The sequence below is a fragment of the Mesitornis unicolor genome, unplaced genomic scaffold (genome assembly GCF_000695765.1).
Source record: "Mesitornis unicolor isolate BGI_N332 unplaced genomic scaffold, ASM69576v1 scaffold28373, whole genome shotgun sequence".
NCBI classification, from domain to species: domain Eukaryota; kingdom Metazoa; phylum Chordata; class Aves; order Mesitornithiformes; family Mesitornithidae; genus Mesitornis; species Mesitornis unicolor.
In genome coordinates this window covers 5350-31098 of record NW_010177126.1, presented here as the reverse complement: position 1 = coordinate 31098, position 25749 = coordinate 5350, and the positions used below count along the sequence as shown (strand labels likewise).

Below are 25749 nucleotides of genomic sequence, written 5' to 3'. Positions count from 1 at the left end.
ACAGAAGAAAATTACTGTAATAGACAAAAATATTTTGCAACATGTTCAAAATCAGTGTCACTGTTGGTGTATGGGTATTTTTACCATTTAAAATTTACCTAGTATATGACACAGCTGTTGATCTCTGGGGAGCGGGGATTAGCTAATAACCTGCCTCCATATTAAACCTGGAGAATTAGAGTAGCCAACAAGTCATTTGTTCAAAATAGGATTTCTTATGAGTTTGGACATATTCTAGACTAACAATAAAAAAACCTAAATGCTCAAGCTTTTATTTTTTTTCCCCACAGTCTTTTCCCCATGTTTATTACATTTTCTCTCCTCTTCATGGTAACGAGTTCATGTATGAAGCATATGATTGTCATGGTGAGGTTAGTGTTAATACTGTGATTGTAAAAGTTTCCTTGTGATTAGAACTTTTAAAACGTATATATGTTGTTTGGGATCTATGCCAAGCATAGAGTTATTACTTAGGAGTCTTAGTCTTTTTTGTTGTCTTAAATGGCTACAAAGACCAATTCTGGAACATGCAAGCTCAGCCTTAGAGAATTGTGTGAAATTCTTCCAGTTTACTCGTCTACAGTATGTCCCTGATGAATTCTATGTACGCACACAGTTTTAGTTGAAGAAATGTGTTTTGTCCCCATTAATTTAAACAGTGGCATTATCAGATGCTCATGGGATGCTTCTTCCTGTCCAGTACTGTTCCCTGGAGGGAGTGAAGAAATAGTTGCTGTGCGCAGAGCTTAGTTTACACTAGTTGTCGTGACTCCACAGAATATGGAAAAACAGGAATGACACCTTCTGGGGTACATGGAAAAGGACAGATAGAGGTTGAACCTCATAAGAGGAGGGGATAGTTTGCCTGCTGGAAGGATCTACAGCTTGTATGTAGGAATGAGGACCATCTGTGGTAAAGAGAGATCACCTGAGGTAAAGAAGGTTGTCTTTGGGCAAGGGGAGGAGTTTGACTCTTATAGCTTCTGTGCTTGGATTAACCTGATACTTAACTAGTAGGTTATTCAGCTTCAAGTTACTCAATCTGTGTTACTTTATCAAACATAAACAAGCACTAAATGAGTTGAATTTGGTTTGTTTGAGGGCTGTTTCAGAGAGATTTTCTTGTAAACTAGGATGTTGAGTTCTACATGTGCTGTATGGCAAGTGTAATAAGACACATACTTAGAAGTAGTCTGTTCCATACAGAATTTGGTTAAATTTAAGGAAAGCCTTGTATAATGTTGAAAAACCTAAGTGGTGGTATACAAGTAGACAGAGTGAAATCTTGTTATTGTATGCTCAGGTTCTACTGAACAGAACTTAACACTTTCTATCAAGAGCAGTTTACAGGTGATAAACTAATGGGTTTGAGTCAGGGTGCAGTTTCCTTATCACCTAAAACTGTGGTGACAGTGACTTCTGTTGGGAAGGCCAGGTCTGTTCCTGATGGCACCTTTGTGGTGGTCCTTGAGTGGATCTGCTTGACCTGTGACTTTTTGTGGCTCATACCTTGTTAGCTAAAACCTAAGAATACAGAGGGGAGCATGAGAGAAGTGCTAGGAGAGAGGAAAGCAGTGGCATTGAAAAGGGAAGTAAAAGGCAGCTGCTTTTGCTGGCACGCAGGACTTTTACTGAAGATAATAGTGTAACTTAAGTTACACTGGAATTTGTTAAAAATAAAATGAATCTAAGTGTTTCAAAAAGCCAGTGATCCCCAGGTATCTGATCTTCACTTGTCTGCTTTGAACCCCCGGTCAGCTAGCGTAGTTAGGCAAGTTCTAATTTACCTGCCTTATGCTGCACCTCTGCTGTTGGCTTGAGTCATAGGATTGTGGCAAGGAACTTCAGCAGCAGTATTGCCTTAGAGTTTTCAGGTGCCCTTTCCCTCCCATTTTCCTTTGTGCCCCAGAAACTATTTATGTGACCATCCTAGAGCTGGATTTCAGATCCATTTGAACTGATCCAATTTAAATTGCTAATTTCTAGAAGAATATAGTCAGCAGCTTTTCTTTTCTGTGTTACAGCTTGGCCCTGCAAACATTTGTCCAAATAACTGTAAGAAGGCAAAGTGCTGCAGGAACAGGAAGGAAGGGGGATGCTTAAATGCCATTGCCATGGAAGCTGAATGATACTGGATGTGACGTGGCTCATTACAACAGTATATCCTGGTCATCCCTTCAAAAATACAGCCATGCAGTTTAAAAAATCATTCTTTAAGCAAAGTAGTGGAAACTTGTAGCTGCAGTGCAGTGCAGTGCTGTAAGAAAATGGAAGAAAACATTAATGAATCTTTGTGTCTAGTTCAGCAAACTGCCAAATATACAGGCGCTGTGGGATTATCTGATAGAGAACTTGATGATTTGTAATTTGGCTCTAGCTTTGCAATACAAAGTATTCAGCAGTAGTATTTGCTTAAAGCATTTGTATTTTTGTGGTGGTCAAGTGGAGCCTCCAGTGGATGCTCAGAACCATCCTTACCCTTGAAGATTAGACTGTCAGTTCTTCATAGCTCATTGCGTAGCAACTAATTGGCAGCTGTAAAATACTGCCTGCCGGAGCGATTATCACCCTTGATTCAGCAGATCAGAATAGCAACTAAGAAGCAGGAAGCACCCACTATTATCCAATTACAGTACGCAGAGTTTTCACTGATACTTTTACTTCTGCTTTTGAGAGGGAGACAGGCAGCCCACTGCTGATCTTATGTCATATCCTTCTGCTCTGGTCTGTTGAAGTGATGTTTTAGAGCTGGAGTGTGCGCATACGCTAGGGTATTTTGCTGAATAGCATTTGCACAATGACTGCTGCTGTTTCAAACTCCGGTTGAGTATTGTGTGAGTTGTGACTAATTTGCACTGATCCTGAATATTTTTCTTTTGGTCCTATCTGTAGAGGAAGCTACAGACAAAATCTTGACTTGAAGTTGACATTGATGTAGGATTGTTCTTTTTCTTTTGAACAGCATCACAGTTAATATTTGTCTTTAAACATCAAGATCTCATGGGTGTTTCTAGGTTCTTTGACAAAACACTTTGCTTTCCTTTGAAAGGAAAGTAGAATTTTCCCAATAACTGTGTAATTGAAGTTTCTGAATAGTTGGCTAACCAAAGATTGGGAAACAGATACTCTGCTATTTTGTAATCCCTAAAAATGCAAGTGAACAGCAGCAATTTCCTAAAGAAATATTTCCTAACAAAGATTCAGAAGTAAAGTGTAAAAGTAATTGCTTCTGAAGCATTGCTAAAGAAGTGCTTGTTAAATGTTAATCTCTTCCTACTGTAAGAATGTCATGTTGCTAAACAGAAACCCTCATCCTTTTCCCCATAGCCTCTTTCTGTAGAATTGTTCCCAAATTTCTGTGCACTTCATGGTTCCACATCTTGTCTGTTGTTTTAGCTTGGAGCTTGTTTAGATGCTGGAAGAAGAAAAGCCAAGCTTTTATCAAAAGGTAGCAGTTGTAATTTTTGTCTGCAGTTTAACATGGCTTGCCTTCATAGGCTTTGTGATGGTCTCGATGGGAAAGAAGTTAAAACCAAGCAAACTTTCTCTGAAGAAGGTGATATGCCAAGTATTCATGAAGTCTTTGTTAGTGCTGTGTAGTCTTGTCAGTAAAATAGCAGCTCTGCAAAGCACTGAACTTGAGTCAGTTTGGTGTAGGCATAAATAATTTCTTTTCTCTCTCTTGCCTGAGGAATCACACCGTTTTCTTGTCTATTACAGACATAAAATAACTTAAATTGCAGCAAGAAAATAATTTCGAAGTAGATGTTAGGCATATTTTCCCATGCAGATGATAATGAAGCACTTAAGTAGATTGCCTGGAGGGCATTTAAAATTTTCGATCACTGGATGCCTTTAAGGGATTAAATATTTCTCAGAAATGTTACAGGTATGCCGTTTAGGGGACTGGATTATATGAAGTCCCTTCTAATTGTAGTTTGATTATGATTTTAAATTAGGTTGGGTCATGACAAAGTTGACTGAGAAAAATGTCAGTTGGGTCGGGCTAGATAAATAGTTCTGTTGATTCAAATCAACTCTACCATTTTTCTAATTTAAAAATCTCTAATGACTCGGGCTGAAAATTTCAGTGAGTATTATTAGTGTTTTAAAATGCCTTGTAAACACAGATGTCAGTTTGAAAAAGGCGGATTCTAGGAATTTTAAAACATTGTGTAATTGCGGTGTGCAGCTTGTATTGTAGAGCTATTACCGCTTTGGCAAAACTAGGCTCTAAGACCTATGTGTTGAAGTCAGATAAACAATGTACATCCAAATTTTTAGATAAGTAATGATTTTTCAGAGGTAGTATTTCATGCTAGTTTGTCATTGTGGTGTGCTCTAAGGATGGCACTGCATCTTCCCTAGCTGCTAGATGAACTCATTTATAAACTCATTAGATCCAGACAGCCAGCTATCTTAAGGACATGCTTCACAGGCTCAGGTGTTGTCTGAGCCAGCAGAGTCCCACAGAAGGAAGGCAGTATAGTCTAGATCCTGATTGTAGAAGTTGACATCTGTCCTTTGCCCAAAATTGCCTTTCGTGGTATTCAGAGCAGCAGGCTGACTGCTCTGGGGACAGTGTGGCAGGGAACACAGTAAAAAATTTAACAAATCGTAGTTGGGGCTTGTGAGATACTATAGTTCTGTGACGGCAAATAATTTGTCAAAACTTTGTTTTCCTTCCTGTTGTTTGTCAGGCTGTCCACAGTGCTAGACCCTCTGTGTGTGGTGGTCTTGGATGTCCTCATTGGGGTACAGAGGTCTCACTGAAACTGCACTGTTTTCCATCTCCCAATATTGCTGTGTTATCACTTCATATCTCAGTTACTGTTGTCTTCCATTTAATTTCTTAGATTCACTTCTACAGTGCCCGTTTCTTGCTAGTCTAATTGCAGGTGGTGTTTACATGTGTTCTGTAAGCTAAAAAGCCTCCAGGAGTGAAATAACCACTTTGTTCCTATTGTTATCTGACAATCTATCTTGCTTTATCAGTAGATAATAAGTTTCTGTCAAGATGAGGCACTAATCCCATAACAGTAATTTGAGTCAATCATCTAATTTTGTGTACCAGGTTTTTCACATCAAAGACAGTTAATTTCTCAATTTACAAGCCATTGAAAATATGAACAGGGTGGGAAATACCCTAGGGGTGTGGGGGAGAGTAGAAGTTCGGAAAGTACTGCGGGGTAACAAGTGGATAAACATGAACTGAACCCTTCCATATCCTTATTTGTTCATATTAGTTGTGTAAATGGGAGCATGGTCAGCGCTTCCAGGCTAAAGAGTGCGCTAAAGAATGTGTGCAGCCTGGGATAACCTTGAAACACAACAGCAGTGAGTGGTCATCGACCTTATAAGAGTGCTAGAAAATGAGCTGCTCTCATTCTTTCTGTCCAGAGAGCTACTGTAAGATTAAGGAGAAATTCTGTTAGGAGATTTGACAGGCATTTCTGTGAAGACACCAACTTGGATGGCTTCAGGTTTCCGAGAGTGAAACACTGGAAGACTTGAGTTTTTTGTTTTCATTGAGGAGGAGAATCAGTCTTCTATGTTCCAGGTAAAAACTGAAAATAAGAAACAGTAAAAATTGGGCATTTGAGATTGCTACAATATGCTTGTTTTTCACTTGTCTTCATGAATCTGTATCGTGCCAGCAGCGTAAGTAAAGCACAAGTTTTCTGTAAGTACCTCTGGCGTTTTTTTTGTCTGTGAAGGCTCCAGCAATTCTAGAGTTAATATTTTCTTTATTGTCAAAGCTCCTGCTCTGTGGAGTTAGTACTGTATACTACCATCATGCAGTTCCTTTTCCAGTTAGGAATATGCCTCAGCATTTTGTTTTTAGTGTACGCTGATACTTGACTTAAGCAGTAAGAGAGGTCTTAAGAGTTAAAATTCACATTTGTCATTTTCTATTACATACCAAATTCTTTTGAGTTCTACCAAAAATCACAGCAGGCTTCATACAATTTATTTGCAACTGTCACTGAGCTATAGGTATTACTATTTTGAGAACTACTGGATTTGTAGTTGGCTTGTTCAGAATATTTTAACTACTGTGGAATAATGTTCTGATTATTCATACTGAAAAGCAGTATAAATCTTGTAAAGCTTCTAGGATAGTTTTGTTGTGCTTCTTTGTAATTAGTAATTAGAAATTAAAAATACTTAAGCTTGAATGTGTGAATAAACTGAGATGGCACAGAGGAAATTGTTAGGTTTTGAAGTCATGGGAGGCTTTCTCAGTTCTGTTGTAAGACTTCTGTAATTTTAGGGAGTGGAATACTGACATAGATTGAAGATCTTAATTGGTACATCATGAAAGATGGTAACTGATGTGCAGAGAGTTGTGCTTTTTTTTTCCTCCCAGAAGATGTGTAATGGGCATACATGGGGCTGATACTTATAACTTGCTATTACTCATTAGAAGTGTCCTCATCTGTCTTCAGGACACTGATTTTTAATTAGAAAAAAGAGTATTGCTTGCTTTCTGACTCCTCTTTCAACGAATTGTATACTAATGTTCATGCTAACGATAGAAGATTCAGTTGAGGCATAATTCAAAAGCAAAGAAAACTTTGCCTGCTGTGAGAGGTGTCTCAGATACCTACCATTTTTTAAACAGGCACCCTTTGATAGGTATTTTTTGTTGCAAGTAATGCCACTGCTGTAGTACCCTGGCATGATGCTGCTTACAGCTGTGTTCTAGAGGGCTGTTAGAAGTGTGTGTTTATCAGGGCAGATATGGTAGGTGATGTCAAAAGTTCACTTAGCCCATGCCCTGTCTCTGACAGTACCCAGCAGTTGATGTCTACCAAAGAGGCTGGAATGGAGCAGTTATATAGGGAGGTCCATCTCTGGAACAGTATCTCAGCTTCAGACTATTTTTGGCTGAGAAGAAACTGACTTACATAATACAGTAATTATGATGTGAAGTTGTCCTGTATGTTGTTGGATGTGGTATGCAGGCATAGGGACGTAAAATGATGATTCTCACCGCCCACCCCCTAGAGGTCTAGAGAAGTCAAAAATACAAACTGCATTTCTGTATCAAATGTCCTTTTCATGTCAGATACAATAGTGAGATAATCTTTTTGTTTTCTTGCATATCTGTCCACCTTTCTGTTTATATATAAGAATGTGTACGTTTCTTTTGTAGCCACGTCATGAATACTTTAATGTCCCAGTGTACTAAATGGCTTCATTCATCATGCATGCAGAGTTTCAGAGGAGATAGACCTGTGACTTACTCATGACAGAACATTACCATCAGCTTGGTGAATCCAGTCATCTTGAATCTAATAGAATACCACAACCATTCTCTGCTGTTGTACTTTCCTCTTCCCCCTCTGTTTTACAGTGTTGTCTCTTCACATGTCTCATTTCAACAAAGCTTGTGCTTGTTGGCATATGGTTTAACTTTTTTATTGTGTGTAAGCTTGTAGTCTTATGCTTAAAAGTTCTGTAGAGTTTCCTGAGCTAAACATCTATATACTGCAACACCTGTACTGTAACATTACTTGACCTGCATTATTCTTTTGAATAAGATGTGGTGGTATTTAAACATACACTTAGAACCTGTAGAAGAAGTTAATATTTACAGAGAAACTAGTGAAGGAGTAGTAGTATGTGAGATGTGTGTACATACAAGTATTAAATGATGTTGCACACAATTTTATACAGATCTTGCATCTCAATTAAAGGTGCACATACCAGTATCCTTTTCTGAGCCTGGCACAGTAGTGTGTCTGACTTTATAATAAAGAGGAGGAAGGCAGAATTGATTAGGGCAGAGAGAATGACTTATGTAAATCTGAAGTTACAACATTTGTATTTAAATGTTCAAAACACTCTTGTGAGTAGTTGAACAATTGCTGCTACTGAAGGAGAGAACAAGTTCATTGCTTTACAGATGGTTAGAGTTGGAAAGATTTGTTTCTAAGTCCATTAACAGCATACTTGAAATATGTCTCCTTCAATTGGCTTTTCCGGTTTTAAATACAGAATATCTTATGTATCAGAGAACTGCCACGAGGACGAATTAATAAGTACCTTTCAATTAAAAAGTGCGGGCAGAGTGAGAGGGCATGTACTGCATCCTCTTGTTTGCCTAGTAGAAGAGAATAATTTGTAACCTAAAACCAATGCTGGTTTTGAAAATTGTTTCAATGTAATTAGCAAGGAGGTGGTTACTGAGCTTAACCACAGCCAGCTAGTTCCACATACTATATGTGGTAATGCACTACCTTTCAAATGTTAAACTGACATCAAAATGGGAGGTTTAGGGGACTAGACAAAAGATTTGGATTGGACTTGCAGCATTCTGAAATCTTAAAAAGAAAAAAAGAAAAATCATAGGAGTGGTTTTCCATTTCCAAGTTTGCCTTTTTTCTGTACGACATTAACAATGTGTTTGAATGTCTGGTTAATGCTGCTTTAGCCTGCATTATTTCATGCCTCTTGGCTTAAAATGCTGTGCATTGAGCTGTAATGAGATGCTGTTTTTCTTGTTATCTGTATACAGCTGCTTGCTTCTAAATGACTAGGTAATGAATTAGCTTTCCTGGCATGTTTGAAATAAAGTATTGCATGCACTTTTGTCTCATGTGAATGACTTTTTTTCCTCATCTGTGTTCTGGTGTATTTCAAATTGGCGTTGTTTGCCTGGGGTGATTCTGAGCTGCAGGTAGTGTATAATACTGCAGAATGCTTTCCATAACAATTGGATAAAATGTTTGACACTTCCTAAAACAAGTAATGTGAACAAAACATAGTATCGTTCATTCTATTTGTTTCTTCAAAGTCAATAACTGATGAAATAATTTCTCTAGCAAAACACATTAGCCTTAAGGTGTTCCTTTTGAGTTCATGTTGTGGTTGTGCACATAAGAAGGCACATCTGCCTCAAGGTTACTGCTGTAGCATTAAAAAAATTAAGATCATAGTTTTACTGGTGAGGTATCTGTGGACAAGTAGCCAATGTCCTTGAAAGACATTGCTTTAAATTCATTGTTAATCACTGACCTTGATTTACTTGAAGAAATTTAATCTGTATTTAATTATATGCCTGGTGAAAACTACCTGCGACCATGAAGTGGCAGTGGAGACAGCAATACTAAACTGCTCTGAAGACAGACAGCAGGAGCAGTTTGCTGTATCTCTTCTTAGCTATTGAGCAACTTTTTTTTTTCAGGTAACTTAGTAAATATCCTGTTTCACTGCGGAGTAACTGTAAGTCTCCACTGCTGTCTGATCAATTTAAAACTTTGAAAAGCTGTCTTATTAGAAATAATATTCAAGACCCTGAAATGCTTGAGAAGTTACATTCTGTTAGAATACTCCAAGTTCTGTTGCTATACTTCAGAAAGTAGGATTATTTTTTTATTAATAAAATGCTTTTAAGTTGGTGGATAGAAGAGATGCATGTCCTCTAAAATGAATGGAACAAAGTAATCTGGGAATATAACATGACAGGTTATATTAAGAATGCTACACAGCCTTTACTTCAATCGGTGTCTCCTTTTTGGAGGATTTGTGTTAAAATACACATGTAAATCTTTAATCCTGCCAGGCTTTGTCAAGGTCACTGCAGTTCTAAGAATATTTAAATATTGCATCAATGAGAAAAAAACCAAACTACTGTATCTTTAATACATAGGGTATCTTGTTTCCAGTTTTAACTTGCCTTTTTTTGTGCAATTTCTTACCTACTGCTGGGTTTTGGAGCCATCTTGAAGTCCTCAGAGGTGGCCTGTTCCAAGCACTGACTTACTTTCAAATGAAATTGCCTTTAAAGTACCATAACTTATTCCTTCAATACTAAATCACCTTATACAGGAACAGAATGAGGATTGTAAGCTCAGTCATTTTTGTGCTAGGTAGTCAAGGTTGACAGAGACAATGTTCTGGTGTTATTTACAAGATTTAAGGTGTTTAATTATGTATTTTACTGACAATGTTTTAATAAATATTTAGAAAGCAATTGAAAAGTGATTTGTTTGCTGCCTTAACTATTATCTGCTTTTCTTTCTGCTTCATGACATACCTTGTTTTAGGATGCTAAAGTAAGTTTATTCATACTCGGGATACTAAACCAGTTTGTTTCCATAAGGACACAGTATCCCTTTTTATTTACTATTATATTGGTGTTAATTATGGAAAACGACAGGCTAATGTTTCTAATTAAACTACTGTTTCTTTTCAGATGCTTATGGGAATAATTAATACAAAACTGATTAAGCTAAACAAAGCTTTTTTAAGATTAGAATTAACATAAAACTTTATGCCTAATATAATTCCAATTCAGGCAATTCCTCTACTTTTGTAGGGGTCAATTTATTGGCACCAGGTATATCAAGGTACCTTCACCTGGCTTTGTGAACCTAAGTATGGGACCAGTGTAAAAAATCTAGGCTCTTTATGAAGAGCTGAAGGGATACTGTATCTTAGTTGCATCAGTCATTTCATTCGGCCATTTATTCATTCTTCCCTAACAGATTTTTGAGACCTGTGAAAAAAAAAAAATCACCACAAAAATCATTTGACTCCATTGTGAGATGCTCCCCCACCCCTCCCCAGCTCGTATCTCTGTTACTGGGTTGTGATTTGTTCCCTGCTGGTACATCTGAATTGCTTTATTTTTATTGCGCTTAAGGGCAATAAAATCTACCAGCTCTCCCTGTGAACCATGACAATCTAATTAACAGCTCTTTGAGAAGTGCAGCTAATACTGTGTTTGCAAACTGCAGTAGTTTTGTATTTTCATGTCTTTCAGCTTTTCTTTTTTAATTAAGCATCTTTCATACTAACTCATGTATGGTACTGTTCAGTAGAAGCACAGGGTCCATTTACCGCTGTCTCACATTTTCCCTCCGTAGGAAGCAGAGACCCCACGTAGTGTACTTGAAGAAATTGGATTGACATAAATCTTCACTTCAGCTGATGACATCTCAGTGTTTCATACTGTAAATGTTCACTGCCTTCATTGTAATGTTTAGCTAATGGTGTAAGATGCTGTTTGTCAGTATTACTGTTTTGCTAAGCTGCTTCATTCAGGCCTACAAGAAAAATACTCCTTTGAAAAGGGAACAAGAAACTAAAGTCCAAAAATCATAAATGAAAGGGAATTAGATTTAAATTGACTCAAGTGTTCCCCTTCACTGCATTTATAGGAAGATTGCATTTGACTGCAGTAAGTGTACTGTTTTTTATAAGCAAACTTGACTTCAGGAAATAAATGTATCATTATGACATAGCATATCTAAATGAAAAGAAACTACATGGATAACTCCAAATAGGAAATGTTATGTTGTAGAAATTGTGTTTATGCAACCAAAGACTTTTGTTCATCTACGTTTTAGTCAACACTTGTGGTAATTCTGCTTATTTCAGTTGATTCATAAAGATTGGAAATACCTGTTTACTACTGAATTTGTCATTATACCAAAGAATCCTGTTAGGATCTGCCTATCAAACTGGTAAAAACTGTTAAGGTGATACTGCTTTTTGCAAGAAAACAGCAAATTCACTAAAAATGAAGGTGTATTTAAGTGTAGCTACCTTGAGCAAAACTGTGCAAGTTACTATACTAAAAAGGGAATGCATGTAGTAAAAATAAAATAAAAGCCTAAATAAGGAAACTATTTTTCAATCTGATATTAGCTTGTTTGGATCATACACAGGAAGGGAGGTAGGCTTTTCTGACTGTATAGGGAGGTGGATAATGGAAATCGGATACTTTTGAAGACGGGAAAGAAGGAACTTTTACGAAAGGGACTTTCTATTATTTTCTTTCAAACTCTACAAATTAATTTGTATTTATTGGTGTTTTGTAGTTATGCTTTAATGTGTGTATAGGTACCTTTAAAAAAAATCCCCCACACTAAGTGTCAATGTCATTTTATCTGCTTTTCTTGACTTACACCTTTAACATGTGACACATCCCTTACGGAACTCCTGCATTGGTGTACAGTTGAACCAACTAATTTGCAGTGAGAGCTTTTAAATCTTAGATTTGTTATAGTAGATTTACTGCAAATAGTGTTAAGTGATATCAAGTAACATTTTGACACTTCTAGCAGACTTTCAGTAATTAGAAATGAAACCCATTTCACTTGAGGAAGTTTGATTTCATGTATGCTTTTGAGTTTTGAGGAGGTAGTGCCACGCTTTGGAGTAGTCAAGTTGTAGGGTGTCTGCATGGTCCCTGGGAAGACAAGGCTGTTCCCCTGCCCTCCCTCCCCAGTCACTCCTTTCCAGGAGCCAGGGTTTTGGCCTACTTGAAGTAGCAGCTCCACATTTTGACAAAACTTGGCTTTGGTGTTGTTGCTGGAAGCAGCTGTGCACTGCTGCCCCAAGTGTTTACGCAGCCTTCTGGAAAGCGAGGGGGTGGGCTTGATGCCATCTGTGTTCAATTGAACCCAGCAGGGTGAGCTCAGCGTTGCCACTTGCAAGTCCCCAGACTCAAATCGCAGTATAAATGCTTGTGGCAGCAGAAGGGCCAGCTGGGGCAGGGGTGCGTCTGCACCCTCGTGTGGCAGTGCCAAGGTGGAGCCTCTGTTAGAATTTGTCTCCTTGAGCCCTCCCTGGGATTTAACCGTACCTGATTTAACCTAGGGCAGGCCAAAGCCATGTGCTCTAGCGCCATGCACACCAACCTGCAGGGATAGATGAGGTTAAAGCGGTAGCGGGATGACCCTGTGTGCGAGATTGAAGTGGTCATATTACCTTAAGTCAAACCTGAAGCAATTTTATATGTATTAAACATGTTTTTGAAGTTTACACTGTCACTTGTATGTGCTTGGCTGATTAAGCTTTGTTGTGATTGTGACAAATAAACTGTTTGACCTCTGTCTGTCACATTGGTTTAGTTGTAATAAATGTCCATTTTTACACCATTGCTGTGTGTTTATATGTAATTCTGGTTTTTTTTTTTGCAGAGGAAAGAAGCAGCTACTCAGTGCTAGCTTAAAAAAAAGGGAAACTTTATTACAGTGCTTAACCTGTTCTTGAGCACTTTATTAAAAAATGTCAAGTATACTGTGTCCAAGATTAGTTATTTACATCCATTTAAACTGTACAGAAAGCAATAAGTTAGCAAGTTTTTGGAAGGCTTACCACATTAAACATGAAATTTATTAAAGTAGATGTTAAATTGATGTGGTAGTGCCACTTCATTTGAAAATTAAAACAAACCACATGTTGACTGAGAGGGGTTCAGTTCCTTACATAGAATTATGAGCAAGTCAGTGCAGTGGTCACAATCCCAGTCTCAACCAAAAATGTCTCAGATTAATCTGTTCTCCAGCTTTCTACAAGAACTGAACTGGTTGCTGTCATAAGCAGAAGCATAGATTTCTGAAATCTAACATCAAACTAGAAGTGTATTTATTAAATTTCCTCTTACGGGGAAGGGGTAGGAGGGAGCTAAAGAATCAGTTGGAATTTTTGTATTGCTTACGCAAGTGATTGTTGGCCTGAGTGGCTTCAGCTTCATTACTGAACCTTAATCCTTACCTCAAAGAGCCCTTCCTGAACATCTGTTCCTTTTGAGTTAATGCCATGGTGATGGTCACCCTGTGGCTGCCTCTATTAAGTTACTGTGTGCCATGGGTTATGTTTGTACGGCTTGCTTTGGAGTCACCGCATTGTGAAGTTTTCTGGAGTGTAACTTGTCAATGTTACCTTTTTTTTTTTCTTCCCCCTAAATCAGAGATACTGAAATGGGCTGATACATGAGTGCTGAATAGAAGAATATGTGGAATAAGAGGGGTTCATTTTAGTTACAATGAACTTACAGTGAAAGCAAAATCAACTGCATTCTTTAGATGATGTAAGAAAGCTTTTAAGTTATTAACTAGCGTGGACTTTCATGTTTTGTAAGAAGTACTGATCCAGGACAGGAAGCAATAGCATCTTTAAGCAGGCTCTTGCATTTCTGTTGAAAAAAAAATTGTTACTTGGTGCACAGGAATGTCACTGGTAAACCTCAGGGCAATTTCTGATACACTGAATGTGGTAATGCAAAACCGAATCTGAGAAAGACATCAGAGGACCTGGAGCTAAGTTCCTCAGGATGTGTATCAGACCATCTGCACTGTGCACAAGGGAAGGAAGGCCTTTGCACCTGTGCCTGTTCTCCCTCCACAAGGAATGAAGGCAGGCCTGGCATGCAGCAGGTGGACACCCTGCTGTGGTGGTGGTGAGCTGCTCTGGATGGGCAGAAAGGGCAATCACAGCAGCTGCCAGCCAGAACTTGAGGGCACAAGCCCAGTGCCTCTGCACTGCTGGGCAGTAACACTGCCTGTGTCCCACCTGAGTGCCACCACACTGTCCTTATTCTCCTCCTGCCACAGGGAAAAGGCTGTGTTTCTCCTTCAGTGGAAGAAGGGCAGAGGCAGCACCTACTCAGTCCCTGCTGTGGAAGGAGTCCCACTGCTGCCCTAACCAACTTCTTGCAGCTCTGTGTAAATGCCTGCTTTCATAATCACTCTAAAGCACCTCAGTGATCCTTGCAGAATACACAACTGAAAAAAAATAATTTGGAAAGTCACTGCTTTTAAGCAATTATGAAAAACAAAATGAAACAAAACTTGCCCAGTATTAATTCACTTTACAAGGTCCTTTTATGTAGAATATGCAGATTAACACGCAGTGAGAACAAGCTGTTCCTTGCAAGTTTAAATCCTTTCTGTGTTCTGGGCCTTTTCCCCTTTGGAAAAAAATAAGCTTAACATTTAAAAACTGCTAGTCTCTTTGTCTCTTCAGAATAAATAGGTCACTCGGCTAATAAAGAAACACAAAACCATGCATATAACACTACTTAAGATTATGAAGTAGGGAAACAATACTGAAATATATGAACTCTGAAGTTAGAAAACTGGTTGAATTCCAGGTTTCATGCTAACAAATGCAAACTAAATGTCAGATCTACAGCACTCAATTTCCATGTAATAAACAGACTGCATGTGGAAGTGAATGATAATTACAGCTGCCGGGGTTACACTGCACAGGTACAGCCAGTAAGTTCAGGTCCAGACCTCAAGAAAAAGAGCTGAAGCTTCAGCCATTATAGTAGCAGAAATAAAGTATACTTATATTTTTACATGCATCTCTGAGAAAGTATCTTTTTTATTTATAAGAACTTTTTAAGAAAAACAAAAACCAGCAGCTCAGCTTCCCAGATCCCATTACAAAACTGCGGGGACAAGGGCCTAATCATCTGTGGAATTCTCACATGGGCCTTAGTTGCCACATGGTTTCTAATCCTACAGAGACCGGCTTTGCTTACTTCACCTGACTGCTCACAGGCTCCCACCACCCATTCCACTACTTCTGTTTCAGCTCCACGACTGTGTTCGCTCAGATAATGCTCAGCGACAGCCTGCCACCTGACACAGGACGTGCAAGGTACCAGAAGTGGCATCAGTCAACTCTTCCAACCACCCGAGAGCCTTGACCAGCAGGCAAGGTCAGCAGCAGGAGGCGTGGGACACACACCAGCGTCTGTGGAAGGAAGATGTCTCGGGCCTGCTGGTGCTGCGTCTCAGCACGTAGGAAATGCCAGCTCAGTTCTGCTCCAGGGAACTGAACCAGTGTGCCACATCTGCACAAGTGACCCAGCTAGAGAACTGAGCATCTATGAAAAAATAGAAACCTCGGGGAAATCTGTCTGTAAAGTCTAGTCAGAAAAAATACATTATGAGAAACTGGCGGTCACAAATTTCTCAAATATAGTTTAAAACTTAGTGCTGTCTATCCTTGGAAAAACGCCTTTAAAATAAAGTCATTACTTCAAAAGTTATGCTGTTAAATTACAATTCCTACATCTGTTAATAACTAAAACATTTAATCAAATTAACTAAGCTACAATTTTGCCTACAGTTATGACAATATATAGTGAAAGTCTGGTTTGAACTGAATATCAATATATAAGCACTTTTGCTGTATTACTCCATATCGGACCACAGTTACACATGAAAGAAGGAAAATGTATAATCAGCATGCTGGGTGCAGTATGCATTTAGAAAAGCAAAAATACATATATTATATCCAGAAGCAATGTTCATTCACTCTTAAACATCCTGGGGGGAAAAAACGTTCTTGCTGTGAGGAATGCTATCAAAAAGTTTGGATATCCAGATTGTCAACACAAATTTATGCAGTATTGTTGGAGTCATAACGAGTATCTATTTGGGAGCACTTGGTGTTAGGTTTCTAACTTAGGTGGTCTGGACTGTATTCTAAAGGCAGGAGCCCAAGTTCTTTGGAGAGGCTAAAGAGAGGGAGGTGCCTGTCTCTGCAGACCATTCAGGGCACCTGCACCATCAGTGCCACTAACTGCTCTCCCCAAGCATCGAAGGACACCTACATGTCCAAGTTAAATACCTGAAATTAGGCAGTGTGAAGTGCAGTCCACGCAACAGCACAAATCCTTCATTTAAAAGTGAGAAAATATTTGTAAGGATTTACCTAATTGCAGGTACTTTGATAATACAGCTGTCATTTCAGAAAGGTTTTGTCCTGTTAACTTCATTTTTATGTACCCTGCTCTCTACCTTGACCCTAGGGAAGCCAGGCAATAGGTTGCCTTAGGCTGATGGTAAAATAAGCCTAGAAAGGCTTTAAGTCAAGTCCTCCTCTCCAAAAAAACTAAAGCATTACTTCAGGTATCAAACCTTCAGGTCCCATCTTAAGCCTTCACAACTACATATATGAATCCTCGGTTACCAGAGGTACACAGCTGCACCACTCCATCACAGGTTAGGCAGGGTGTTTTCAACTACAAATGATATTGCAACCGAGCAGTATGCGAAGTATTTTCTATCCTTACTCAAGGATTACAAGTGCATGGTCTCCAACTCTCACTCAAGGATTAAGGTACTGAATAAATTGATTGTTTTTCTGTGTACTTTCTACTTGGTTTTAGTCCACTGCAAGCCCTACAGGCAATTAGCTCAGCAGCTCAGTCAGGGGAGAAAGACAAATCCAACACTTATGACCACAAAGCTCCTACAGGGCAACTGTTGTACAGTCAAACAGTGATGTCTTTTAGATCCCTTTTCTCCAACTCATAACATGATTATATTTACTTTGTCTAGAAAAAGATTTCCCATAAACAGACAGAAAATATAAACGGCAGTCTTACACACAGACTTCAATTTGCAGTATGCCGGGGTGTGAACTTACAGCACGCTGGCTGTTCTGTACTAACTCCTTACAGGGACAGCAAACACTTAACACACACGTAACACAGAAAAAAGCATATACCAAATAAGCTTTACTTCTCTTTCTGTTTGTACTCGGTATGCATCCAGATGTTGCAGCACTTCAGAGGGACAGAGTAGCTAGAGTACTTGACATTCACACCTTATAGAGGACTTAAACTTTTAATTTTCTGAAGCTTAGCACACAATAAACTAGGTTCCTTTATTAGGAAGAAACATTTTAATGTGCAAGAACACTTTATTTGAAACTCAAATATATCTCGTGCCCTATTGGAAAGGTTTCTTTGTCAGGTCTACGTTTGATCAATTAGCAACTTCTAAAAGTAATTCTCACTTTGTTTTGGGAGTCTCACTATTTTTTCCTCTGCTGCTCGATCTCTTTTTACCCCTGCTCCTGGATCGAGAGGAACTCCGGCTTCTGCTCCTGCTGCGTGTTCGACTATGACTTCTGCTGCGGCTGCGGCCTCTCCTCTTCCTCCCCCTGCTGTGAGACCTCCTCCTTTCTCGACTTCTCGACCTCCCAGACCGGCGCCTTCTCTTGTTTTTGCGGCGATTCTTTTTCCTCTCAGATTCTCCATTTCTGCGGTAAGAATGGTCAGGGCTTGGGCTGCCCCTTCTCCTTGAGCGGCTGTAATAGTCATCACGATGGCTCGTTCTGTTTCTCCTTTCAGAGTTTTTAGACAGACTAGTCCGTTCAGGAGAAAGACGTATGTCTCTATTGGCCTCCCAAAACTCATTGTTTGGATTTTTGAATACATGAAGAAAGTTGCAGTGTTTCCCTCTTGGACACTTCTGCCTTTCAAATAAGCCTGCAACAGATTAGGGTTTGCTTTTTTATGAACCAGACCTGTTAAATCTCTTTCTTCATTATGTACCTACTGGAAAGGAACTTTTAAACTGAATTTTGCTTCTTCAAACAAAATTGCATGCATCTGACCGCCTATCAATTTAAACCACACGAGATTATTTTTCAATATGTACTTTTTTTGTGAATTAACTTTTTAACAGCTACGGAGCTTTTAGCTGCGTATTTATTTTCATAAATAATTTTACTGCCTTAGAATGTAAATATAGGAAAGTCAGATGGGACAGTTACTGCTAAGAACTGCTGATGGTTCAGAAACTGCTGTTGCTTTCTAAAGAGAGAAATCATTACTTCCTGTAGTTCCACCTTAAGATTATTATTCCCAAAGCTTTTCCAGTCCAATGTAAATCCATTAGAATGATTCAGACACTTATGTGACATGGTATGAATATTCCCTTTCTTTCCTAGATCCATACAAGCAAGTTAACACATTTGTCTTGCAAACAGAAATGAACTGCAACATTAGGCAGATCTGAAAGCTAAAGGCAATTTCCCTCTTTTTCTCTTCCATAAGTACTCTTTCAGTAAAACACATTCTCTTTTCCAAGTGCTTACATGACTCACCGCATATAGCAGTTTTCCACCTTGTCACAGGACAAAACTCACAATGAAGCTGTCGGCCTGCATACCATCGTCCACTGAAGAGAGCAAGAGCTGCCTGGCAGTCCTTCTCCCTGTAAAAAGTAACAATCACACATAGTGTTATCATCCCACAGTCACTTCAGATGTTACTGACCAATTTTAAGCTCCTATTACAGTACGAGAATGAATCACTTGGATTATACAAACATTGCTTACAGCTCTAAAACTCAGTAAGATTGCGAGTACTTACGTCTGATACTGGACATACACATTTCCTCGCAGGTGAGGCTCATAGTTGCAACTGACCTAAGGGCTCAGAAACATTAAGTTAGTACAACGCAAGGTTTATGCTATACAGCAGCTCACGCACGTTGAGATGGTGGCCATTCTGATTTATAACAGCTCATCAATATGAACTTACGTGTGATTTTCTTCTGAACACTTAGTTCAGAAAAGGGTTTTTTTTGGGGGGGGTGGTGGTGGGTGGGAAAGAAGCCCTTCTCGCTTATGTTTGACTGTCACAGGATTATGCTTTGATTAACACTGGGACCTCTGCTTCACTTAGTCCACAAGACAGCTTGTACTCAGATGTCTCACACTTGTCTGGGTCAACGCTATGATTAGTAGTATGCTCATGTAGAAATGTGGGATTCATTATGGTAAGAGGATCTTTAGAGCAACTCTGCTTCACAGCATCCCTGTGAGATGAGTTAGAAACGCTGAAGTCACTAGCTTCCACTGTTTTTTCATAATAATTTAGCATTTAAAGTATGTCTAAAGCTCTCAAAATACACAGCTGAATTTCCGTAAAGCTTGTTGCTAGTTACAAAGGATTCTGAAAAGGGCAGGCCCAAGTAGGCTAGAACCCAGTTTTCCAGGGCAGAACTGTGAGCCCAGCCTCTTTTGCCCCCAGGCCTCTTCGGTTACCTGTCCCATATGAGGGTCCTTTTATCACTGAACCCTGACTGGCCCTCAGAGAATACCTCTCTGCGCACTAGGTTAGGGCAGGGGCTTCAGACACAACAACAAGCAGTTGTATGATTACATATTACAGAATAAGCAGTCAAACTATTTGAGATAAACCATGTCAACACAAGAACAAGCATGAGTGATTTTGTCATGGACACTTCTGGGTGGGAAAAGGAGTGTGTTTTATATGGATCTGCTGAATCCTGGAGTAGCTTCCCAGAAAGAACAGCAAGAATAAAACCTTGTGCTACACTGGAAAGCGAAGCCAGCTGGAAAAGCAATGCAGGTAATCTGATTCTAAACGGTAGCAGAGACTCACTCACAGCTAAGATCCCTGCAGCCAACACGTCATTTCTAAGCATATCTAATACAATGAAAATGCACCATGAGAATCATCTTGCAGTTGCATAATTACCTCAGAAGCCAAGAAATGCCACACTGAAAGCTCTTACCCTGTTACTAGGACCCAAGGACGTGCAACTTAGCACGGCTGCATCTAACAACAATACAAAGTCACGGATCCGAGTTTTATGGTAAGGCAGCATTTCAACCCCCGCTCCATTGGGAGTCTACATCCCGTCTTCCAGGATGCAGCACAGCTTGCTAATACCTCATTCAGTCAAAATATGGATGATGGGGATACTCCTCCAAACAAGAGAAGGTTTATTACCTATAAAGCTCATTATACAACTACTGAAAATTCACTTCTTCCACTTTCCTCTTGCTTGAAATGCTAATACAATCTCAGCTCTGAGGCAGCTGTCAGTAGATGGAAACAAAAGGAGAAAAGGCACTGCATGCCTCCTGGTGACTGCAGGAAAACACTTAGGAATGGCAAGCAGAAAGGGATGCTGCAGTAGCTTCTGCTATAAGGAGATTTTGTCATTCAAGCTGCATATTTTGGGGCAACATGGGACTGTTAACACACATCATTCATCTCAGGGTCTCCATTTACAGGTCCCTCTCTTTCCCCCTTAAGAAACCATAATATAAATGGGAAAAGTTCAGGAAAGAAATTCAAGAAACCAAATGAAGAAACTAAGGATGGATGACAAATCTCAACTCCACTTATGTAACTTTTTTACAATTTGTCCTACTGAAATTTCTCCTACCTTTTCAGGTCAATGTCATTTTAGGACAGGTTGGATAAAACAAAATCAAATGACAATGTTTGGGTGCATACTCCAAATACATTTCATACCCCCACTATTTAATTCCTTAGACACAAATACAGTAGCCAAGATATACTGTCTAACTGTCTTAGTGGACCCTCTGAGGCTTATCGTGGGCTAAACAAAGAAGGGACTGTGAGGTAAGTGGACTGTTGAGCACTATGAATAGCTTGGAATATAAAAGCACAAGCTTTTTTAAGAGTTCAGAGGAATGGGAGAGAGCAAGACAGTGCTCTGTAACAGCAGTGAAAGTTCACAGGTGACATGAGGAATACACAGTTTGCTGTAAGGACACTGTACAGTTCTCTAATGCACATGGGATTTAGCTAGGGCATGCTGGACAGACCTCCTGTTAAGGGTCGCAATACACAACTCACGTGGTATATGTTACCTATTTAACAAGCTATTACGTTCAGCTGCATACCTTGAACTGAACAACCTTCCCCACATTCTGAAACTCGGGGAGCACGTCCTCGTAGAACTCCAGGAACTGCTGGTAGGTCTCCTCGTCACTGTACTCGAGACTTGCGTCCGTGTCGTAGTCATCCCTCCGGCACTGCTCCATGCCAAAAGTAATGAACATCCCTCGGACGAGTAGTGTCTTACTAGATGTTGGATAGTTATGCTTGCGAGAACACCTGGACATTTGTAGTGGAGAAAGAAAAATGAAAAGATCAGCACTTTCAGCATAAGACGCACTTGTTGAAACTTGAAACACTTGCCAGTTTCAGTAACAGCTATTACAAAAGAAAATCCATTAGTGGAAGATCAACATATTTCAATTATTAAAACAAATCTTTTGGAAGTGAGTTTGCGTATAATCTTAATGCTTTCTGCCATGCATAAATATATGGCTGAAATAGGCACATCTGCAAAAACTATAGATACCCATAACACAGTAAGAACTAAAGTAATTTCTTTCAGGCTTTTAATTCTCCATTTCTGAAGGGCTTTAGAGAAAGACTACTGGCAATCTTTGAAGATATTTTAAAGAAAGTCCCTGCTCTACTTTTTGCAAACTTAACAACTTTTACTGAAGTTGTTCTCATTGTACAGGGAAGTGGGGAGGGAGGGAAAACATGGTTGGACCTGACATCGGATGAGAAAGACATTGGTATTTTTCCACTTAAAAAAAAAAATGCTTCTTATACTTAAGTCATATCTTATTCTGCATCTTATTGTCAGCCATAAAAGCATTAGATCTCCCCCACAATCCATGATATTCAGGCAGTTCAGTTCTTCCCCACAAACCTTGATATCCAGTGAGAACACAGATGTTAACCTCCGTGTTTATTTCACTGTGCTTTATGATCCATTTCAAACACTTCCCTGAGCAACTGGGTCATGCACTCTCCAACACATTTCTCCTTTTCATGACATGATCAGAAAAATCGTCAGACTTGTCTACTCTCTTTATCTAGTACTGGCAAAGCACAGACAAATTGGAGGGAGGTCAGGTCTCAAAATGGGCAATTACAACCCAGATTTCAGATAGGAAGTTTCTTTCCCCATCCAGTCAGTCAGAAATTTACTCTCACTTTCTGGTTGGCACCTTAGACTTGAAAAAACAACACAAAACCCCAACAAAAACCCCCAAAGCTCCAAAACCAAAACTAGACCCAGAGAAAATTAATTTGAATTGTTATTTTTTTTTTTTACATTTTAGAAGCTGCCTCACTTCACTGTTCTGTTTGAATGACAGAACTCAAAATATTATACTCAACCAATACTGTCTGTACACAAAATGAATCTAGCACATGACAGAACAAAAAAAATCCCAAGGAAAATGAATTGCTCAAAATTCCAGTATTACTACAAAATATTAGGGCTTGAATTACTGGGGAAACCCATAACGGTGAACTCTGACAGTCTGAGCTTCTTCCAGATATAGTTGAGCTTTGATAAGATTCAGCAACTGTTTTGTTGATAACATTGGCTTACAATTTTTCCCCACTGTGGTTCATTTCAGCTTCCAACCAATTCTTCCAGCCCTTATCCTAGCTGATAAGGATGTGTCTCAGTTCTTCAAGTTACAGTCAACACCAGAGGTTAAAATGACCAGAACATGAAGGAAGCAGATATGTGAGGAGGAGGAAAGAAGACAAAGGAGAGGTAGCTCAGATCAACAGCTACAGATGAGAGAAGACACACAGAATATTTATTTACCAAGCCTATTCACAGTTCAAAGCAAAACTGAATTTCATCCTATCTATAATTAATCCAAGGAGGTCACTCCCATTAAATACCACTGAAACAAAAATACTATGAAGATTACAAAGAACTGAGTATCTGAAAAGCAAATATGCTGCCTGCAATGAACTAGCTGGCCAAAGTTTTATTTAGGAATTCAACACCTATTTCAAAATAGAAATAAGATGTGGACTTGAAGCTTTCATAAAGATGAATTATCACAGAATTATCCACAATATACACCACGCCAAAATGAATTGTAGTGCAAAGAAAACTACAATAGATGGACCATACATGTTTCAGTGATACAAGTTAGAAAAACAGGCTTACTAGTTTATGCTGAAGATTCATGTAATAAGTCTTTCCCTGCTGAGCTATTTTTCCTCCTTAACACACACAAAAAAATATCAGGAATTTTCCAGCCAGATAATGCATTTTAGTCATCATCTTTAATGGTCACCAATGAACCTGTACTCCATGAACCCATTTATACCTTTGGCTTCCTCTATGTCCTTTGGTAACAAGTCTTGCTATTTGTTGCATATGAGAAAGTACTTTTTTTTTTTTAAAGCTGGTAAACACTTAAGGACACCTAATTAAACTATTTCATAATAAAAGCAAATAATGCTTCCCATCCTACGCACGAGTTCAATGTTTATCTACCACAGCCCTCTTCCATCATCTCTTTGAATGCAGAGTCTAGACTATTCAGCCATTCCTCCTACAGAAGCTGTTCCTCATCTTGTCCTTTGCTCTTTTTGCCTTTTACTACTATTACTTTCTGAAATAGGGCACCCATAAGTGTATTAAAAAAAAAAATCAAGACAGACTGTATCACACATTTAAACAGTCCACAAACAAGAGAATTCCAGAAGCTACACAGCAGCTTTCTCAACTGTGCAGATGTACCTTAACTTGCTTTAATCCAGTTGAGATTTATTTTTCAAAAGATGCAGCATATGTAAATTAGACAAAAGACAACATCTGACAAATCAGGCCTGTACTAATAGCAGAAATCAAACCTGTTCTGGCTGACTGTATCTGTGCATCTGTCAGAGCTAAGGAAAAGTCAGTTTGACCAATGTAACCAGAATGCACCGGTAATAATATGCCATAACAATAAATAGCTCAATTCCAGCCAGGCAACGCTTCTGCTCTCAATGTCTAGTTCCATCATGAATAACAGAACCGCATCCAAATACACAAAAGTAATTTATATAGCAATTTTTCTTCAGTTTGCATATGACCTAATGAAGTTACTTCCCTTCCATTTCTCCAAAACACTTATATGCTGGTAAATATTCAATTGATTACCTGTCTCCAAATCGGCAGGAACCTGTTTTAATATAGAATGGACAATTTGCTCGATCCTTCTCTGTTCCTATATTCTCTGGGGGCTCTGGGTTATGCCAGGATGCACCATTCTCCAGCTGTGGAAAAAAATATTAACATACACAGAAGTCAGAAAAGAATAAAGAGATGTTACGTCAAAATAAAACCATCAATTAAATCCATAGGCAACTACGAGCACTGTGTTACTACAATGCACTCTGAACCTATTTTAAGCATTGTTTTATAAAGCTGCTTAGTGCCTTGGGTCTCTGGTGATGAAAACCTCTTTTCTTGGTAATTGTTAGTTTTAAGAACAACTCTATATTCATTATTTCTTTTTAAAAACAACAACAAGAAGTCACTAAACTGGATGTTCTCTTTTGCTAAAGGAAAAGCTTCTTAGGATTTTATAACCAAAAGAGTTGCAATAATATTTGCTCCTCAAAAAATTATTTCATTTGTCATTTATGAGAATTATAAATATTGGCACAGATTCTTTTCATTCAGGCATGCCTGTTGCCTACTTCATTTCAGGACCCACTGAGCAGCACTCTATACAACTAGCAGACAGAAAGCTAGGACTATTTACTTATTTGTCTTTGCAACAGCTCAAAGCTCAGTAAGATTATCACTATTACTTTCTACGCAGCCAGAAAAGGCTAAAATAAAAGCAATCTGACAAAGGCCAGATTCAGTTAGCACTGGAATTGAAAGCCTCAATACTGCTCATCTTGGGCCATTAAGATTTCCATAATTCAATGTGGAATTATCAAGTTGCAAGCGTCAACTGACTAAAACCAACACATTTAAAAAAGGGAATTTTCATTTTGTTAGCCAAAATATCTGTGAAGCTGACTAGCCTAAGTTCTCATTTTAAATCAACTAAAAACTTTCTTTATTTACAAGCAGTATTTGACCCTGCTAACAGTTCTGTCCATGACTCTCAGCCATAATTTGCTTTCAACGAAACAGCAGCGTCACTTCAACAGTGTCAACAGTAACTGAACTCTGAACGGACGCTTATAATGAAGTCTCTCACATACCATGTTTCTGCCTATGCCCTTGCAGAAATGGCTGGTAATAGTTCAGAGCATTTTTCTACCCATATTATGAATAAAAGACTTAAGCTTCCCCACCTAAAAAAATGTTTAAACATAATCTGGAACTAAATGCAACTCAAATGTAGCTATGACAATTGGCATATAATGGGTTAATTAGGTTAAAAATTAATTTTCAGATTCATGCAGTGGTTTAAGCAGAGCAAGAATCTTCACAAGTTTAATGGTATGACAAGGCTAAAAAGCCAAACTATTCTTTAAAGCAACAGGGAAGAGCGAATTCATCCTCTCTAAGATTCAAATGAAGACTGCAGCATTCTTTACTACGCACTGCCAGCTTGAGATCCACGCTCTTC

At 38.8% G+C, this 25749-nt stretch overlaps 2 protein-coding genes across 2 annotated transcripts in view; one reads left to right on the top strand and one right to left on the bottom strand.

Annotated features, from left to right (window-relative positions):
- Window positions 1–11614, top strand: part of AP1S2 (adaptor-related protein complex 1, sigma 2 subunit) — a 30242-nt gene extending 18628 nt beyond the window's left edge. The window contains exon 4 of the mRNA XM_010181969.1: window positions 10878–11614. Within this exon, the coding sequence (XP_010180271.1) occupies window positions 10878–10925 (48 nt within the window). The 3' untranslated portion in view covers window positions 10926–11614. The remainder of the gene's footprint in view (window positions 1–10877) is intronic.
- A 5652-nt stretch (window positions 11615–17266) lies between these two features.
- Window positions 17267–25749, bottom strand: part of ZRSR2 (zinc finger (CCCH type), RNA-binding motif and serine/arginine rich 2) — a gene marked incomplete at its 5' end in the record, with an annotated part of 12391 nt that continues 3908 nt past the window's right edge. The window contains 5 exon segments of the mRNA XM_010181971.1: window positions 17267–18034; window positions 18655–18764; window positions 18923–18978; window positions 21238–21451; window positions 24318–24433. Of these exon segments, the coding sequence (XP_010180273.1) occupies window positions 17556–18034; window positions 18655–18764; window positions 18923–18978; window positions 21238–21451; window positions 24318–24433 (975 nt within the window).